General features: G+C 44.8%; 1 protein-coding gene across 2 annotated transcripts in view; it reads left to right on the top strand.

Moving 5' to 3' along the window:
• PLCL2 (phospholipase C like 2) overlaps window positions 1-20,727 on the top strand; it is a 191,925-nt gene that overhangs the window by 139,982 nt on the left and 31,216 nt on the right. For both annotated transcript variants that reach the window (XM_082459226.1, XM_082459227.1), the window contains exon 5: window positions 2,621-2,696. In XM_082459226.1, the coding sequence (XP_082315352.1) occupies window positions 2,621-2,696 (76 nt within the window). The remainder of the gene's footprint in view (window positions 1-2,620; window positions 2,697-20,727) is intronic.

Raw genomic sequence — 20,727 nt, 5'->3', positions numbered from 1 at the left:
GGAGGATCCCACATGCCGCGGAGCAGCTGGGCCCGTGAGCCACAACTACTGAGCCTGCGCGTCTGGAGCCTGTGCTCCTCAACAAGAGAGGCCGCGATAGTGAGAGGCCCGCGCACCGCGATGAGGGGTAGCCCCCACTTGCCGCAACTAGAGAGAGCCCTCGCACAGAAACGAAGACCCAACACAGCCATAAATAAATATATTAATTAATTAATTTTAAAAAAAAAAGGTGCAGCACTCTTTAACCTTTGGCAATACTTTAAACTGGAAGATGCTTCTAAGAGTAACAGTGCGATTTGTTGTTTCTCTGAGCTTCTTCACACCAGGCTTTTCAAGCAAAACTAGTATCAGTAATGGGTGTGTAAAACATTGCCAGTGAGAACAGGGCAGGAAGGCACACTCATTCAGCTAATTGGGGGCTTCCAGAAGGCGCTCTGCCGGGCCCCCGGGTGAGTGCGGAGTCCACTGCGACTTCACCATCGGCAAGTTCCAGCCGCAAGCATGCTCTCCTCTAATCCCCACGACATTATGAGCCCTCATAATGTCTTTTATTCAGCTCAGTTTACAGGTAGGAAATTATGGCTCCGTGATGTTTAATACCTTGTCCTAGATGACAGAGCTGAGGAACCCATGTAAATCTGTGCTCGTTCTGTGCCTACCCCAGCCCCGATGTGGATCTGTTTTTGACCACCTTCCCCCGTAGGCTGTCTGGATGCGTGAGTCTGGCCTTAATGCTGCTGCTTTGTTCTTTTGCATTCCTTCTGTTACTGCTCCTGTCCTGCCCACTTGTCTCATGACCAGGTTCATTTTGTTGCTTTTTCCCCCTGTTTGAATGATGGCGGCACGGTTGGCCAGTTCTTTGATACTGAGCTGTGTCAACCACCATCCTTGCTGGGGGAAGTCCTTGCTTTGTGATGCCTCTCGTTTGGCTCAGCATCAAAGCTGAAGAAGGTTACTGACGATGGTATGAACCTTTTCAGTATGCAAATTATGTAATGGTACAAATGACTTTCTATCAGTATAATCGAGTTCTGAGCTATTCATTTTTATCACTGCCTGTTCAATATGTCAAGCTGTAAAGTAGAATATTTAAATTTGCAAGAATGACTCAGATCTTGAAGAACGAATGTGAAAATACCGAATTCCTAAGTGGGAGCTGTGTCACTGGGCTGTGCACTTCCTGAAGACAGGGGCTGTGTCCTGTAGGTCACCCTGCCCTCATTCCGGCTCAGCGGCTGCCCACAGGACACTTTCTATGAATAATGAATGAAGGCATAAATGAACACCTGCTTTGGCCTTCAAACCTCACAGTGTTTACTATAATTTTCTTAGAACAGTGGAAGTTGATAAATGCTGTGTGACTCACTTTAAGAATCTGGGGTACTTCTTAAGAGGAGTGTTGATTATGCTTCAGTTTAAATAAGTATAACTAATAAAATATGGTGTTCTTCGAGTTATATAAATAATCCAACCTACGTATATTTAATTTCTATAAAATAATTACTATGGCAGCTAGTGATAAATACTATAAAGAAAAGGCAGAATTTAAAGGAATAGGCAATGATAGATTGGTATTTGTTATATAAAATAGAATGGCCCTGTAAAAGAGATGAGTAATATTATCATGTGAAATATTTAAATACAAAAAGCTAATAATCAACAGGGGCCTACTGTATAGCACAGGGATCTCTACTTATTATTCTGTAATAACCTATATGGGAAAAGAATCTGAAAAAGAATAGATACATGTATATGTATAACTGAATCACTTAGCTGTTCACCTGAAAATAACACAACATTGTAAATCAACTATACTCTGATATAAAATAAAAATTAAATTAAAAACAAAAACAAAAAGCTAGAGTCTACAGTTATGGCAAGGATCATAATTGTCCCCATTTGAGCCATGAGAACTGAATCTGGCCATCCCATTTTCATAGTGATTTTAGAGCCAAAAAGTTTACTTCAGACAGATCTTTTCCCAGCATTTTGGTGAGTAAAATAATTGGTCAGCTGTACCCTGTTCCTTTTTCTTAATTCAAGCGCAGCTCCTAAAACAAGCATATGCAATTTAGAACAAGAACTCAACACTGAATTTTTTAAATCACTGATAGGCACATTAAAAATACTTGTTTGAGTGTTAGCATTAGTAATGCATCAAAGAAATGCTGTTTTTTGATCCTCATCGTAAGCTTTAAACTGATTCAGATGGAGGCACCTTGGCTGAGGTGAGCAAGGCATGTAGGCGCTGGAGCTTTCCGTAAGGTGACGCAGGAGGTTTTGTTAAAATGAAGGACAGATTGGGTGTGCACAAATATTTATTTGTAGCTTTTCACACTGAAACGAACTCAGGTACTGGCTTGAGGTTCAAATCCAGTGCTGTACAAGCCTGACCCCCCCAGGAACATACTCTGCACAGTCTGGTCTAAGCCCTTGTGTGGGGAGGTGTGACTGTATCATTTAACACGTACACACATGAACTTGAGTAGTGGGACGTCAGATGGAGGGACGAGTCGCCGCATCCCCTCAGCCACGTTGGGGGCAGAGCCTCGCGCCCGAGCGTGGACCCTCCTGTGTCCCGCTGTCTGTGTGACCTCCTGTCTGGATGTTTCCTCTGCAGATGATCCAGTCCCTCAAGGCACTGATTGAAAATGCAGACGCTGTGTATGAAAAGATTGTACACTGTCAGAAGGCAGGTGAGTGAGAATTTGTTTCTTTTCTTTAAAATAAAGTTAGTAGCGTCATCTCTTTTGCCCCTGAGCTATTTCATCTTTTTGATACTATGTCAAGAAAATCAGATATAAAAAGTATTTCTTCATGGCCAAAGAAAATACTAATTCACTGGTTCTCAAGCCTGGATCATAGACTCACCTGGGGAAAGCTTTAAAAATACATGACATAGTCTGGGGTGTGGCTTAAGAGTTCATAGCTGTTAAAGATTCCCAAGCATTTCTAAGCTGCAGCCCAGATTGAGACCCTCTGCGCTAAATCTCTTCCACCTCCATGGGCACCAGTTACAACCTCTTGAAATTGTTAATGCACTGGCATTTTCACATGCTGAGGAATTCATTCATTTCACAACCAAATGTTATGCTAGATTACAAAATTCTACTTACATAAACAACCATCTCAATTTTAGCTGCGATAAAACCAAAAAGTCAAGTGTTCTGCATTGTAATAAGAATAGGCAAAATGCAATTCTTTCAGTTTTCAAATTTTGAGTGTCAATTTGGAAGGTTCTAATGTGGAGAATATTTGTAATTCTTAAATAAGAGTATCTGTCCTTAATTTCTAGGGTTTTTGGTTGCTGTTCTTTCAAATCAAGAGACCATAACTGTTACCTAGCCGTAAAAGAAATGTCATCTCTTATCTCAGAAACGAACTCGTTTAAAATAGATGAAAGGCAAAGATACATGCGACAGTTTCTCTTTTGGTGTTTATTGAAGAATATGCACATTAGTGACTAATCAACAGACAAAAATCCTCATCTTGTTAGCAAAATATTATTAGCAAAGTAATCTTTCTACTTCTCGTCCTTTCTGGGACACTTACGACCACAATTAAAGCAAGTTACGTCAAATACCACTTTTTATCATGCACTACCCTATACAAAATCATTGAGTAGCTGACCAAATCTAAACTTCCAACATCCTATGCAAAGTCATTGCCAACTGGCCCACCCATTTTGCCAATGTTATATAAAAAGTATTAAATTAAGCATCTGTTCATTTATTTAATAAATATGTTTTGAACTTGTACTATGCCTAAGATACTTGTAAGAGCTGTTACATACCAAAATAGTAAAAAAATAAGCAAGATTGGTTTTTGTCTTCTAGAACCTTGAAATCAAACAGGACGTATGGAAGTAACCACACACAGTCAGACGCATTGAGTACTTACTGTGTGTGACTCAGGAGCCTGAACTTGGCTTGTGAGGCAGTGGGGAACCCCTGATTTTTTAGTGGAAGGGGAGAGAATTTGAGCTTTCAGGTGACGATCATAATAGCTGTGTGCAGAGGACTGTTGTGGGCAGGACCCGCTGGAGGTTGTTGGGAACAGTGAGGAAGAAGATGTGAGGTTGTTCGTCCAGCCGGGCTTTGGGCTGCCCCACGCCCCCTGCCATCCCCTGTGTTTCCACTTAGATTTCCACAAGGTAGGACCTCTGTCTCCCTCCTCTTTGCCAGTCTGTCCTTGTCTTCTTCTCATCTCATTAGTCTCCCAGGGGCTTTCCTGATTCCGGGATGTGTGTTCCGGACCCATTCCATTCAGCCCTTCAGACATGCATCTGGTTCAGCCGATCAAGCCTCTTCGGTCACTGAGTCTTTTATTAACGTGTCCCATCTTCCAAACGGGACAGTGACCTCCTGTGCACCAGGCTTGCATGCTGAGTGACTCTCTCTATTTTACCCGTGACATCTGTTCTAACATCTGCACAGCGGAGTCGCTCAGATATTAACTGGCTAAATGTGATTTGGCTTTTATGAAGTATTCGATTCTATTAAATGCATGTATTGCTATGAGAATTGTGGACCGTTAGAATCTGAAACCACAATTTATCGGCAAAAAAGAACTGGCTATTAATTTAACAATTTGAGTTATTGGCAATTCTTTGCAACTTCCTCGGCTTATGAAATTTGATAATGTCTAGCATCAGGCAGCTTTATGTTGTTTTTCTGTTCTATTTCAGTAAGGGATATATTTGCTTGTATTTAAAAAGCTGAAGAGTCTTGTCTGTTAAGGGTTTTGCTTGGGGAGGTAGGAGTGGGGATAACCACTGTTAATGGTCTGAGTTGCTTCGGGTTGAAAGCCCTTCAGAAGCACATAACGATCATCTCTCGGTTTCATAATTACTGCCAACCGCCTACACAGCCCTTCTGTTGTCCCAAGTGCTTATTTTAGAGTCTCTTGATCTTTGTTTCTTATGTTTACAGTTATCGTAAGGCATATCGTTCTTAGTCATCTGAAGAGTTGCTAATTTGTATTGGGCTCAATAGCATTTGCATAAGATTTTACTTTTGGTGAGTAATTGTTCTTCTGCTTGCAGATCTTTAATCTTGCAATGACAAAGTGAAGGGATAGGTCACCAAAGTGCTGGAAGAGAGGATTATTTTAGAAGTATTCCACACTTTTAAACACAAACCTATATTCTCATTAGATAAACCTTCATGTAAATAAGTGAAAATAAGGAGTCACACGCCACCCGCCTCCCGTCCCGTGTTGAAAAGTGCGCCCAGTTGGGACAGGTTCAGACTCCCCGCTGTGTAACTGATTTTCTGGAGCTAGAAATGAGTCTGCTGATGCTGATACTGGGAGGAGAGACTGAGGCCGGGGAGGAATGCCGGTAAGTGAAGACCCGCAGCCAAGGTGGGCCAGGAAGCTGCTCGCGCAGCAGGCAGGGACCCAAAGGGACCAAGGAAGGGAGGTGAGAACAGCCAGGTGAGGGGCAGTTGGGGCAGCCTGTGTAGTCCACTCTTTTAAGAAGAGAATATGCCAGCACAGAAGTTTGGCGGGTTAAAGGGAAATCTTAATAAGGGAAATCTTAATAAGAAAGCCACGTTCCTAGGAATATGGAAGACCCAGTGAAGAAACAAAGAGGAAGGTGCTAAAAGATGAGCCCAGGATGAAGGATGCAGGAAGTGAGGAGGCAGGAATGAAGGGTAGCTGTGAAACACTTGACCTTGGAAAGGGAGAGCCGTGGCGTGTGGACGCATCCTGGGGTGGAGGAGTGTTTTCCACTGAGAAGGGGGGGGATGCCGGCTGTGGGGTGCGGTGGAAGGGGGTACAGGAAGGGCAGGATGTGGAGCATTTGCTCAGAGCCAGAGACCAGTGGTGCCAGCGACAGGGACTGACTGAATGTTTGGATCGCGGGGAGGGCTGTGGGATGAGTGGATCTGGGCTGCCATGCGAGTGAGAAAGGCAGAGAAGTGATGGATGGCACGGCCGTGCAGGAACGGGTCTGTGTGAAGTAACGAGCACACGTCCTCCTGGGTCTAACAAATGCTTGTTCTCCCAGGAAGTATCCAAGTGGGTGATGGAAAGGAACACACACAGGGAGGCAGGGCCGGAATCTCCAGAGGGAGAAGCACTGTAAAAGTTCATACGAGTTCTTTTTCAAAAGTTTATAAAAGCAGATAAAAGATTAGCCGGATTCTTTCAGGGGAAACATCTTTTCCACTTTCTAATGTCTAGCTCTTTCTCTCCTTCAATGGCCCCAACACGGCAGCCTGTGTTTGAATTTTAGTTAGTCACTGAATCGATCTGTTCCGTAAAGAATAGGAAGATGATCTAGGAGGTCGTCCAGACTGCTTTGCTTCGGTGCATTGAATTTAAATGGAAAATCATTTGTTCTCTGGGAAGAAAAAAAGAAATCAATGACTTATTTCCTGTCAGTAACTTACTTCCTGTCCAAGATGGTGCATTAACACATGCATTTAATGTCCACTCCCTTCTGAGCCTCATTAAAATGACAGGAGGGTTTTTTTTTAAATAAAAAAACTTATAAGGACAAAGAAAATGGGAACAACAAAATTTTGGAAACAGGAAAAGGAAAGTTGACTTAGCTGACTCAAGAAAGCTGAGCCTGAAGCTGGCGGGGATGGGGGCACAGTCTGACTTCGTGGAGATCCCCCCAGGCCGGGACCTGGTGGCAGCAGATAACTCTGGGGGTCGGGGTAAAGGTGGGAATAAAAGGGGAAAGCTGTCCGAAAGCTGGATTCAGGAGTCACTAGGTCCCAGACGGCCGAGAGTCCTGACGGTGAGGAGCTTGAAAATAACCAAATTCTCATCCTTCATCTGGGCAGTTTAATAAGTAATGCTTGGGGGAAAAAATCTGAACAGTATATGCCTGTTACTTAGCAATACGGACATAGATACTCAAAAAGGAAACAAACTCAGCTAAAGGTGTTGAATGTAACTGCTTCTGGAGAGGGGGGATTGGTGACAACTCTTTATCTTTAAACTAGGTGTATGCATCCTTCTGCCAAACATTAAATCACTGCTAAATTTAAACTTAATTTAATTTACTGAGTTTAAGAAAGAGGAAGGAAGGGATGGAGCGGTGGAAGCTGCGGCAGGAATCCTTGACCGAGGTGGTCCTGGAGGAGGCGTGGCCACGCCCACCAGGCTTGGGGCCAGGTGGGTGAGGCAGGTGCCTGCCGCCCAGGACCCCTGCCACCCCGGCTTTCTGGGCAGGCCAGGTGCAGAGGTGGCGTCTGCACCCAGTGGGCGAGAGCCTGGCTCCTCTTCTGGCAGGAGAGTCGGGTCCCTGCTCTTTCCAGTGTCCTGTTAGGGGAGGGGCAGTCAATCTCTAAGTGAAAGAAAGCCCAGCCACGGCCCCCCAACCTGTTCAAGTAGAAGCTTCTCTTCTGAAAGCTCTGAGGGGCTCCCATGCACGGCAGGGGTGCATCATTACTGAGTAAAGTGGGATGGAAGGCAGCTTTCGAAATAACAAAAGCTTTAATTACCCTTCCTTTTAATCTGCTTACTGGAAATTTTTCTGTAATGGATTCTACACATCTCTGCTTTCTTAAATTTGGCTGCCAAAAGTAATTTGAACTTCTGATGACCCAGGGTGGTTATTTGCTGTGGTTAATGCGGCGATGCCCCCAGGAGCCTTACGTTTTCAGGGCCCTTGCGCTGTGCACTGGGGCTTCCTGTTGAGATCCCATCCCAGGGGTCACAGTTTAGTTCCGTCTCCTCTCCTTCGGCTTTCACTCGCTACTGCTCCTACTGTTTGTGCTGCATTTCCCACTGCCTGTTTGTACATGACTCTTTTGTTCTCTTTCTGATTTGCTGCTTCTGGTCTGCCGGCCTTTCCCCTGGGACCAAGCTTGATAGATTTATCTTACCTCGAAGCAGAGAGAGCCTGACGCTTCCACGTGGGGAGAACAAGCAGGATGTCAGGCAGACCCACATGACATTGCTCAGAGGCCTCTGTTGTTTTGCAAACTCCTGTGACTTCAGTGTGTTCTCAGCAGCGAAGGTTTCCGGATAAGTAACCTGTCACCATCCATCACTTGCTTTGCTCACATCATTGTCTCGCTCAACACAGGAAACGTAAAATCACCTGTACGAGTCATTCTGAAAACGCTTCGCAGTGTTCTGTTAACAGTGTTTGCAGAAGGAAGGCTGGGAGCCTATAACTTTTGTCTTCGCTTATGTCAGGATGTTTCTCAGCCCCAGTTGACAGAAGTAAGAGGTTCTTCCCTGGGGATCCAGAGACCTGTGCTCCTGGGCCCCCTGTACCATGTCTTGCTGTGTGGTATTACGTTAGTCACTCGACTTCTCTCTGGCTCATTTTCCTCCTTCTAAGTGACAGTGAGTTGTATGCGTCCCCGATAGCCCCACGGGTTCTAGAATACAGTGACCTCAGATCAGTTGCCTAAGCAGCAATTTTGGAACGGCCTGATTACAGTCACCTAAAAAGAGAAGATCAAATAAGTAATCCCATGCGATGGCACGGGTGCATGAGTTGCAGCCTGTCAGCGTGCGTTTCAAGGGGGAGAGTTAACGCCTCACTTTGAAGGTGAAGAGTGACCTCTCTGAAGGTGAGACACATGAACCCTTAACTCCTTTGGGACCCTCGGTCTCTTTCCTTTTCTAATAGTCACCAGATGCTCTCCCGGGCACTTTAATTAACTAACAGTTAGTGAAGCCACAGAAGCCAAGAAGTAGGAAGGTCATTGTCGGTGGGCCAGCCTGGCCCCCCCCCCCGCCGCCCCATCCTTCTTAATTCCCTCAAAAGGAATCTTTGCTGATGATAAGGGAGGGTAGAGGGATGATCACAAAGGTGACAACTAGACCAACTCAGGCAGGAAGTCTAAACAAGGAAGCAGTCTGTAGGAACCAGCTGTCTCACCATACCCCACCGTCTTGGGTGTCCATCACGCCATCCTGCCTTCAGACGACCACATAGCTGTCATCGCAGCAGGATTTCCTACAAGTGTGGTCAGAGTCTCCTAGGGACGCTTGTGTAAAGTGCAGTTTCTTTGCTTCGCCCCCCGGTATTGAATCCTCGGGGTTGGGGCCCAGGAACTTGCACTTGAACGAGAAGCTCTCTTTAGAGGGTGGAGCAGAGAGGCCCCTCTGGGTTCATGCTCACCTCTGAGCCTCTCCCCACCCCTCCCCGCCCTGCAAAGGGTGACCGCTCTGTGCCTGCCTGCCGGATTGATGAGAGCGATTCCTTCTTCCCAGCACGGCTTTCACTGGTGACATTTCCCGGTGCCAGGAGTGAAGGGGAGGGAGATGGGCGGATGTGTGACCTCCCTGGATATCTGTCCTGTGCGCAGATCCCAAAGCTGTGCTTTCTTGTCGCTTCTTCCTCTGCCTCCTCCTTCCCTGTAAACCCACAGAGTCTCTGAACGCATCACTTTTCATCTAAATGGCAACTCTTGGGCTTCCTGGTGGCGCAATGGTTGGGAGTCGGCCTGCCAATGCAGGGGACACAGGTTCAAGCCCTGGTCCGGGAAGATCCCCCATGCCGCAGAGCAACTAAGCCCATGCGCCACAACTACTGAGCCTGCCCTCTAGAGCCACAAATACTGAGCCCACATGCCACAACTACTGCAGCCCGTGCGCCTAGAGCCCGTGCTCTGCAGCAAGAGAAGCCACTGCAATGAGAAGCCCACGCACTGCAACGAAGAGTTGCCCCTGCTCGCCGCAACTAGAGAAAGCCCGTTCACAGCAACGAAGACCCAACACAGCCATAAATAAATAAATAAATAAATGGCAGCTCTCAGCATCTCAGCAGATTATCTTCTTGGGAGGGGTCAGGCTTCCTTCAACTCTGGCACTCCCATAAAAATCATTTTTGTTATTATTCCATCATACATGTTGATTAAATTTGAGACGAACCACAAGTCAAGTCCACAGTAAATTAAATCATCTTTCTCAAATACCAGAAGGTTTTATGCACACACACACACACACACACACACACACACACATATATCTGATTAGGTATTCTTGGATCTAAAATGAAGTAAATAGCCTAGATGGTCTCTAAGGTTTTTTCTGTCTTTCAAATTCTGTGGTATACAAATCATATGATATGATATATGATATATAATATAATATAATATAAATAAGGGACTGTAGTGGGTAAAGTGAACAAATGCATTCTAAGAATGTTTTAACAATATTTAGAGGTAAATCTTCTAAGAATAAGGAATTTGAAGCAATTTTAATTAACCTGTATTCTTTCCTTATAGGTCAGTGCCTTGTCAAAAATATGTCATTACACATGTTAACATAATAAAGGAAAAATGCAGTCGTGCATCTGTGGAATGTGTTTAATGACAAGATGCTGTACTAAGTATTGATTAGAGATGCAAAAACTAATGCACGGGCTCTGCTACCACTGAAAGTTATAAAACACAACCAAGCCAGTAGATTAGGCAACGGGTATAAGTGGAATCTGAGAGACGGAGCAGGCCAGGGGGGTTTGTTGGTAGGGAAGGGGTGGGGCTTGAGCCAGGGGCTTGAGAGAGGCACATACCGTCCGTGTGAGGAGAGCGGAGGGACGGGGCTTCTCCGGTGGGCCAGAGGGGAGAGCCTTCATTGTCCAGGTGTGCTTTCCATGCACATGACGTATGTTGTCCTGTCCGAAGGGAAATGTTTGCTTTGGGAAGCAGCAGAAATTAGGGTTGGAAGTAGAGGTTGGGTTATATGACGGGAGCCTTTTAATTCAAGGACAGAGTGTTTGGCGTTGACTTCTAAGGCCAACATTGCCCAAAGCCTGATTTGAGGGACATTAGCCATGCTCCTCGGGCAAAGGGTTTCATCACCAAATCTTCATAACACAGCGTATTCCCCTTTGGAGACTCTTGGGACACATCAGCATGCTAAATGTTCCCTAGTTTAACTCAGCATTTCCCAAACCAAATGTATTCGGTTATAAAGCCCTTCTTTCAAGCTCTGTCTGTCAACGTCTTCAACACTTCTGGAAACTGCCGTAGGCCGTGGGGTCATGGGGTCAAATAGTTTGGGACAGGCCTCAGGACTCACTGACTGACCCATCTCTCTCCTCTGCCCTCCGTGTTCCGATACTCCACACAGCACTGGAATGTGGGGGCCTGAGCTCCTGGGGAAGGGGGAAGGTGACTGTGAAGGTCTGGTTCAGGCGTGCTGGGCCTGGGATCATGTAGGGTGGCTGTGTTGGTCCAGTCGGGCTGCTATAACAAAGTGTCACAGAGCAGAGGGCTTAAAACTACAGAGACTTACCTCTCACAGCTCGGGAGGCTGGGAAGTCCAAGATCGCGAGGTGAGGGCCCAGTTCCTGGTTCGGAGCTGGCACTTTCTTGCACGGTCCTCACGTGCTGGAAGGGGTAGAGCTTTAGAAGAGCACTAATCCCATTCATGGGGGCACCATACTCCGGACCTAAGCACCTCCCCAAGGCCCCACCTCCTAACACCATCCCTTTGGGCATGAGGGTTGCAACATAGGGATTGGGGTTGGGCAGGGGGACACAAAACAGACCATAGCAGAGGGTCAAATGGAAATAGCACATTGTCGAAGCAACTGTAGTAAAGCTTGGGGTGGAGTGGCGTCTACAGATAGAATTAGTATCATCCAAATGGAGGAGTTATTTGAATGGATGAGTTCTCGGGTTTTTTTTAATTAATTTTCATTGGAGTATAGTTGCTTTACGATGTTGTGTTAGTTTCTACTGTGCAGCAAAGTGAAACAGCTATACGTATACATACATCCCCTCTTTTTTGGATTTCCTTCCCATTTAGGTCACCACAGAGCATTGAGTAGAGTTCCCTGTGCTATGGATGAGTTCTTTAATGAAGAAAGGGTTGGGAGGAAATATAGGCAATCCCAGGATATGATTATGAGTTTGTATTAATAATTCAGAACTGGATGTTTTACTTCAACCTCAAACCTTAAAAACATCCCGGCACATCTGAGCCCCTGCCCTGCTCTACTTTTTTTTTTTTCCTATAGCAGTCATTACCTTCCAACCACAGTATCATTTGCTCATGTTCCTTGGTTATTGTGTGTCTCCTTCCAACTAGAATGTAAACTCCTTGAGAGCAGGGAGCTTTGTTATTCATATCATCTCCCACCGACGCCAAGAACGGCGCCTTGCCAAAGCTGGCACTCAGTAGATATTTGCTGAATTGAATTGAACGTAGAATGCTGCGGTTATTCGTCCATTTGTTTCTTCACAGACATTTATTAGGTCCTACTCTCAGTCTGAGGGAGGCGGGGGACCTCACTTCCCCGCCCCAGGGCTCCAGGCCGAGAGCAGGAGAGGCGCAAGCAGAATCCTCACTGCACAGGGGACTTGGTCCTCTGGTGAGAGGACAGCACAGCCCGTGACTGACCCATCCGGTCAGCACGGAACCAGAGCTCGGAGCTGCAGTTGAGTCAGGAAAGTGGTTTGGGAGCAAGGCTGGTGGGGCGGGAATTCCAGGCGGGAGAGGAGCTCCCGCAGGGACAGCCAGGCCCAGGCCAGCAGTGGCCGCGGCACAGACGGGAGATAGCACAGACCCAGAAGCTGCAGCAAAACATACACACACACACACACACACACACACACACACACACACACACACACACACAGAGCCCTTTGATGGATTAGACTGCATGCAAAGAATTCTGTATGGCACAAAGGATCAGAAGCAAAGCTGCAACAACAACGAGAAACTAAGAAAAAAATGTTAGCGATACGTATCAGGAAAGGCTAATATCCCTAATACACAAGGAGCTCCTAAGATCAGTCTGAAAAAGGCCAACAACCCTCATGTTTGTATTCTTTGCGAAGAATATGAACACAGTTCACAACAAGGGAAATTCAGAAGACTCTAAAATAAAATGAAAGGATGTCCAGACTCACCCATAAACGATGCGAACCTGCTACAGATAGAGGGACAATTATGAACGCAGAGTCTAAACCCCGGCCTTCTCAAAGCTGAAGTCGCGTCATGGGAGACAGAGAATAAAAAAGCAAGTAAATACAACACTCACTGTGTCCGACAGTGGTGAGTGTTTTGGAATCAGTGAGGCAGAGAGGGGGACAGGGCGGGGGCAGGGGTGGGCAGCGGCTCTTTTCAATGAAGTGCTCAGCCAGGACCTCAGGGAACCGGTGACATCTGTGCAGGCATGATTGGCGGTAGAGAGCAAGCTTATCAAATATCTGGAAGGAGATTATTTCAGGAAGACGGCCCTCCTGGCTACAGTGCTGGGAGCAAGGAGCCGGGAGGGCAGGAGCCAGGTGACAACGGGCCGGGCTGTTGCGAGGACGCCGGCTCTGCTCTCAGAGAGATGGAAGCTCTTCCTGAGGGTCTGAGCAGAAGAGTGGCGGCATCCAATAAGCAGGGGGTAAGGGGTGGGGGTGAAAGCAGGTGCTGGAGGACCACCCAGGAGGCTTTTGCAACCATCCAGGCCACTCAACGGCTTGATCTGGGGGGGTCTGGGCAGTGGTGATGGCTAACAGGATTTATTCATGGATTGGACGTGGGGAGGGAGGAAAGGAAGAGGGCAGGACTGCAGAATTCTTGGTTGGGTTCTCTTTACCAAGATGGGGAAGACTTGGGGGGAGAGGGTTTGAGAGGGAAGATCAGAGGTTTGGATGTAGATGTGTTAAGTTTGGTATGCCTGGTTGACTTCCAAGTCTAAAGTTCAGAGAGAGGTCCAGACCGGAGGCAATGAATTTGGAAGCCGTGGGCACGAAAGTGGTCTTTCAAGCTTGGAGACCGAGATCTTCTAAGCAGTGACAATGAATAGAGAAGATGGAGCCCTGGGCTTACACCGTTTGGACGTTGGGGAGACACAGGAGAGCAACCCCGGAGGTTAAGGTGCAGCCGGATGGGTAGGAGGAGGACATTCTGATCTTCTGGAGAATGAGGTGTTTCAAGGAGATGCCACTTTTCATGCATCAGATCCAAACGTTCATATCAGAGACCCCAAAGTTCCGTCACACACATATCATGACTGATGGGTGGGAATATAGGGGAAACGGAACTGTCACATTGTTGGGGGGTATAAATTGGGTCCACACCTAGGGAAGGCCACAAGGCAGTAAATTTCGGAATTACGAATCATGTACACTTTGAAACAGCAACTCCTATTTTTTTTTTTTAGTTTATTCTAAAGATTTGATCACATATTTGGGGAAATACATGTGTATAGAGTTTTCTTTATAACACTGAGAACAACCTAAATGTTGCAACCTAAGTGTTCAATAGGAGGGTCCTTGTTAAATATGTTACGATAGATCCATATGATGGGACATTACGCTACCCTTTCAAAAAGAATAAAGAAATAATGTATGTGTATATATTCACCTGCACAGACACACAGACTACATATATATATACCTATATAAGGAAGATCTTATATACACATAAAGATAAAAAAATGTGTATATGTGTGTGTGTGTATATGTGTGTGTATGTGTATATATACATAGTTTAAAAAGGCAAGGCAAACAGTGTGTGCTATTTGCTCATGGTTTTTTTTTTTTTAATTAATTAATTTATTTATTATTTGTCTTTGGCTGTGTTGGGTCTTTGTTGCTGCGCGCAGGCTTTCTCTAGTTGTGGCAAGCGGGGGCTACTCTTCGTTGTGGTGCGCGGGCTTCTCATTGCGGTGGCTTCTCTTATTGCAGAGCACGGGTTCTAGGTGAGCAGGCTCAGTAGTTGTGGCACGTGGGCTCAGTAGTTGTGGCACACACGCTCTAGAGCGCAGGCTCAGTAGTTGTGGCTCATGGGCTTAGTTGCTCCGCGGCATGTGGGATCTTCCCGGACCAGGGCTCGAACCCGTGTTCCCTGCATTGGCAGGCGGATTCTTAACCTCTGTGCCACCAGGGAAGTCCCTGCTCATGTGTTTTAAAAGGTGGGGCAGGGGGCTAGAGCCTTGTGAGATGCTGAGGGCACCGCTCTCTCAGGGAGGGGGTAACCGCGGTTGCCCAGTGGGAGGGGCCAAGGAGGCTGGGTGATGGGGAGGGAAAGGTCGTTCTCCATATACCAGTCTATACTTTTTAAATTGTTGAGCCGTGCGACTATATTATCTGTTCAAAAATTAAAATAAGAGGCATAAAAAGAAAGGGAGAGGTGGACAGGGGGGCGTCCCGAGGGCCTCGTGTGTTTGGGTGATCGTGCCCAACTGGTAGAGGGGAAAGGACTGACTTCCGAGGGCCATCCAGACAAACGTGTCCTCCGGGTGAAAAGCTCATCTTTGAGTACAATGGGGGTGAAGAGGCCGTTTTGTTTCTCAACACAGTGAAGTGAGGAGGGTCTGCTGTTTGTTCCTCGTCTGATCCCAGCCCAGGTGAGCCCCGTGGCCCGTGTTTAGAAGGGTGGCATGGTCGCTGGATTCCACAGAGGACGCGAGGCACGCCCCTCCGTCTCGATTCCCCAGGTGGAGCGCCGGCGGAGGAAGGCACGCCCCCCTCACGCAGTCCGTTCACAAAGCGTAATGCCGTGGGCGTGGCATCCTTCTGGGTTTCGAGGGTATATTTAAGAGACCTGGTTTATCTATTGCACCTCAGATAGATAAATGGAATGGCATTGAACAGCTCGAAATCCATCTGAAAATAATTCGGCTTTTGCTAATGCCAAGATTGTTTGGGAAGAAGGCCGAGAGAGAGAGAGACTACCAGCTGGAACTGTATGAAACGTCATGAGGCATTTCTGCGTCTCCATGGAGATTATGGCGTCAGCGCCCACGTGCTGGAGGCACACCCAAACTTCAGATCCCTGGGGTTTGGGGGGCAGAGCGTATAGTTTACAAAGCCTGTATATTTTAACACGTTCTATATATACGTTAGTTGGAAAAAATGATCCATATTTTGTTCTCAAGGGACTTTGACGTTGTGACATGAGACCATGTTATTTTGAGGTACTTGTAAAACTGGACAAATTGATCTCTTGAATGAGATCCCAGGTAGACTTGTGTTATATGGAACTCCATCTTCCAGGAAATAGCTCACTGTACCTAACTTGGGAAATTTGAAATAAATTAAAATTATAAATATATATTTCTTTTGTCACCATTTGAAATATTCTACCCTATGATTTTGGTTTCTATTTTCAACACACACAGACATATTTTTGCACTGGGTATGTTTGTGATAAAAGAGCTTTTTAGGATAGCTAAGTAAATTTTCAGTTGAAAAAGTAATCTTTAGGTATATACATTTAAGATCAATATGTCTCTTATGGAGTATTTCTTAAAATTATACTTGCTTCTGAAAATTTTGAGCCGTGTGCTACATGGTACATTTTCGATTCAGATCATTTAGATTGGTATAGAAAATCCCATCCAGAATGTTTGAAAGGTCGTCTGCTTCATGTTTGGCATGAATAAATGCCGTTCGTTTCCATCAAAGAGGAAATGCTGCCATGTTTCTGACTGAGCCCCCCTTCCCTTCAAGGCAAAGCCTCTTCTTCATATCTTAGTATTGTATGTATCATGTATTTTAAATTTTTTATTTTATTTTTATGGCTGTTTGGTTTTCATCTAGGTTTATCTGTGATGGGAGGCGGGAAACTTGATAGGACTGGAAATTTCTCTTTACTACATTCCATTATATGCAGTTGCACTAATGTTTTTAGCTAATGTAATTATGTATCATCTTTACACTTCTTTATTAATTTTTTTAAAACATCATAATCTGTCAGCACTACATTCCATCTTTTGTCATTAAGCTTTAAGCCCCTCAAAAACAAACCCTTCAAAATATTTAAGTTGCAGTGTTTTGAAACAATAATTGGAAAATTATGTGAAACAAGCACCTCCCTCTATAAAAAATGTGAGCTGTTTAAATTTTTGAGAGATGACATGAAAAGAAGCAATAAATTTCCAAAACATTGTTCTTTACATAAAAATCAAATAATATACTTTTGCGTGGCCATACCAATTTTTAAAATTTAACCCTGTGGCTATAAGTGGAAAGGTCCACCGTGGGCCCAGGGCCTGGCCTTGTGTTTTGTTTGTGTGGCCTGTGTCTTCTGTTCCCTTTAGAGCAGAATGAACTACACTCTCGCAGGAATCACTGACTATGGCCTTTCCGTTTGCCCTTTCTCTGCTGTTTGATGACCTACTGTTTATTTCCCTGGTCCTCAAGTTCATTACCAGAAAGGAATTTGAGCATTCCAGAAGAAAATGGTATACATTCTTCTGGTTAACATTCCAGAAGAAAAATAACCCACAGCTCTTTTCTAGAAACACAAACTTGGGGTCACGGAGTCGGAGGAACCTAATTGTAGGGTCTTTGGCACAGAGCAGCCAAGGCGCAGAGACAATCCGCTTGACAAAAGAAGAGCCGCAGCAGGCCCAGCCAGGGCTGTGCTTGAGATGTGGTCATTTGCTGCTTTCTAGACTTTTACCCCAAATTTTAGTTCATGTTTCCGAGCATGTCATTGAATTTGTGTAATATGCCCACAGCCTTCAAACTTTCATGCTTTTGAACACACCGTATATTTTGACTGTTAAATGATGTAGCACCGTGATATTGTATCACGTCATGTTTTTCGAAAGACCGTTTACCTAGTTAGTATTGGTTTTCAAATGAAGTGTTCTAAAACTTAACAAAGATGTTAATTTCTTTGGCCAGAATTAGCTGTTGTCTCTTGCCTCACTTACCGACATGGTCTGGCAACTGCAGTGTCTGCTCTTTTACCAGCTCAGGAGAAGCTGGTTTGGGTAGTTTTCCTGCATCTTCTTATCTTTTTAAGAACTGTAAAGGCTCCACTTAACAGCATGATTACAAGCCCGCCTGCGAGGGCGGCTTCTAGGCATTGCACCCGTGTAGACAGATAGTCCCCCCTCCCAAAGTGCAGGGCCTGTCACCCTAAAATATCAGCAACGTAGAGAGGCAGGCAAAAGACACATTGATAATTGGTAAACAAGGGACATGCAAAAAATCAGATATTTACTTTGTGTAAGCACAAAGGGACGCTTGCCTATCTGTGGAATTAATAGTGTAGTTAGTAAGAAGGCGCGAAGCAGAACTAACCTCCCAAAGCTGCCCAGAGACCCATCATCGTGAGCGACCAGGTCTTATTCCTGAGCAAAGTAATCGGAGGTGCAGGCGTCCTGAGGCCCAGCCTGCACCCCGAGGCCGCGGCTGAGCCGAGCTGGCTGCACCCGGGCCCCGTCTGTGGGGGACAGGCACCCCCCAGATCACCTTTCTTTAATCAGAGTTCAGCATTTTTGTCACTCCACTGAGCATACTCTGGCAGGAAATGATAAGAGCTCCCTTTCTTCCTTGTTATGTAAATTTTCAACATAATTGCTTACAATTTTATAATAGGGACAAGGGCAGTCAGCTCTCTCAGGGGAGGCGTTTATTCTCATCTTCTCTCTACTCACTAAGGAGAAAACACAGAATGGATGTCCTCAAGTTTTCAGAGATTTCCGCTTTTCTGATTGGTTATTTATTTCTTAAGATTAATCTTTACATGACCAGTTGTTTGTAATTTACTCTGTAAAGTTTCACATTGTAATACATAGTCCTTGCATGCCTACAGAATCTCCCTTCCATAGTATGATTCCTCATACAAAAATCCTAATTTGCTACTGCACCTACAGAGTTTATTTTGGCATTGATTAAAAAAAGCAGAAATTGTACATGTTCTCACATCGTTGTAATGCTATTGCCCTATTTGCTACTCTAAGGCCTGTACACTCAGCCAGTGTATTCCAGAGCAAAGTTATAAAGATTTCTTTATGAAATGGTTGTCAGTGAGCAGATAATATAAGCACTAGTCCCCTTACCCTGGCTTTCTCCCCATGCTTCTAGAAGTCTGTAGCTTTTTACAGTGTTCAGCATGTTTAAGTAATGGCTCTTAATGGGACTCAGCACAGCAGATGGTCAAATGCCCTGAACATGGAGTGGGACCAATACATGTTATTGGCTGACCAATTAGTGTTATTACTTCAAGCATCAAAAATGACTTTCATTATCCAACATGATGAGACCTTTTTTATCTCAGTGTTATGAATATTGACTGCCGATTACAGAAATAGAGAAGTATTGTGAAAAATCCACTTGTTAAAGAAATCTGAGATAATAGTTCAGTTTTATCTCTTCAAGTAAATATTCCCGATTGTTTCATATTGGAGTCCTTTCTTAAAAAAGGTGAAACTAGAAAACATTAAAACAAATCTTGTTCGAGATAAAATAATTTAGAAATAGATATTTGTATATGTGAGCTGGGCCAGTCATTAAAAAAAAAAAAAAAAGGGCTTCCCTGGTGGCGCAGTGGTTGGGAATCTGCCTGCCAATGCAGGGGACATGGGTTCGAGCCCTGGTCTGGGAGGATCCCACATGCCACGGAGCAACTAGGCCCGTGAGCCACAACTACTGAGCCTGCGCATCTGGAGCCTGTGCTCCGCAACAAGAGAGGCCGTGATAGTGAGAGGCCCACGCACCGCGATGAAGAGTGGCCCCCCGCTTGCCGCAACTATAGAAAGCCCTAGCACAGAAACGAAGACCCAACATAGCAATCAATCAATCAATCAATCAATCTTTTAAAAAACAACAACAACAAAAAAAGTAGAATCTTGACTGTCTTGCCCATGTCTGTCTGTCTGTCTGTCTCTTCTCTGGCTCCTAACCCCACCACCTTCAAACTGTAACTAAAGAACAAGAAATTTTAAAATGAAAACAACTTATCTTCTTCATGGGGGGCAGGGGAAGGAAGGTGGTTACTTAGTCTTAAAGTTTTTAGTTATCTGATTTTCACCATCTACTTTAAAACTCTGCTCTTCAGACAGATGGTTTGACTTACAGGCGGAGAAGAGATGCTGCTTCTAAGTTTCTTAATAAGATAAGGACGTTTTCACTGGGCTAATGTTTCTTTGCTGAAAATAATTTGGGAAATAGGGAGAACGTTACTTAACATCTAACCCAGACAGGTTCTTTGTATGCACCGTTGATGTGGAGACCTCCTGTGACACGTTAGAATAGATTTCCTGGTAATTTAATATCAAGGGAATAATGCAATTCGCATCTTGACATATAATCAGATTTCTTTGTTATATATGGACAGACCCAGTTCCATGGCATGATCTCATTCTCTCTCCCCTTGTATTCCCTTAGAACAGGGTCAGTGCCTGTCTGATACCCCTGCAGTGTTCTGCCTCAGAGTGTAATTATTGGATACACACAACCATCCCAAGAGCTCATATTAAGGGCTGGGATTCTTATTTAGAAATAATGCATGATAGTTGGGAAACCTTAGGCCATTGGGCTCAGACAAACCAATATTCAAGTTTTTCTTTACCATTTCCTCGGGAAAGTTCTATGGCCTCTTTCCAAGTTTCCTATATAGTAGGTGTAAAGTGAGTTGTCTTTTGTTTCCCTTGATCATGTCTTTGGCCTGGACTTTGCATATCACATGGGAGCAGTGAAAAGTACAATCATGCTGTATAGATCAAGGTGAGAATCCTTTTATTTCCTTAAAAAATAAAATCAACATATGCTACATATCAGTGGATTGGCGGAATGTTTGCAAAGATTAGTCTATAAGTTAATAATACGAAAATCTTTTTAAAGAAACAGGTGTGTTACGTAGCAAACCAGACAATGAAATAAATGATAATGGGACTGATGGTCTTGACCACTTTTTTAAATGTGGGGTTTTATATTTTTAACGTAACTTTTCCATTTTTCAACTAATCACCTTTTTGTGCCCTTTTTGAAAGAACTTCATTAATAATACACTTTTCACTTCCCTGTGGACTTTTATTGGGCTATAGATATTTTAAGAGGG

Source organism: Balaenoptera physalus, assembly GCF_965194825.1.
Source record: "Balaenoptera physalus genome assembly, chromosome: 4".
Lineage (NCBI taxonomy): Eukaryota > Metazoa > Chordata > Mammalia > Artiodactyla > Balaenopteridae > Balaenoptera > Balaenoptera physalus.
The sequence above is the reverse complement of the archived record's forward strand: the minus strand, read 5'-3'. Positions and strand labels throughout refer to the sequence as shown.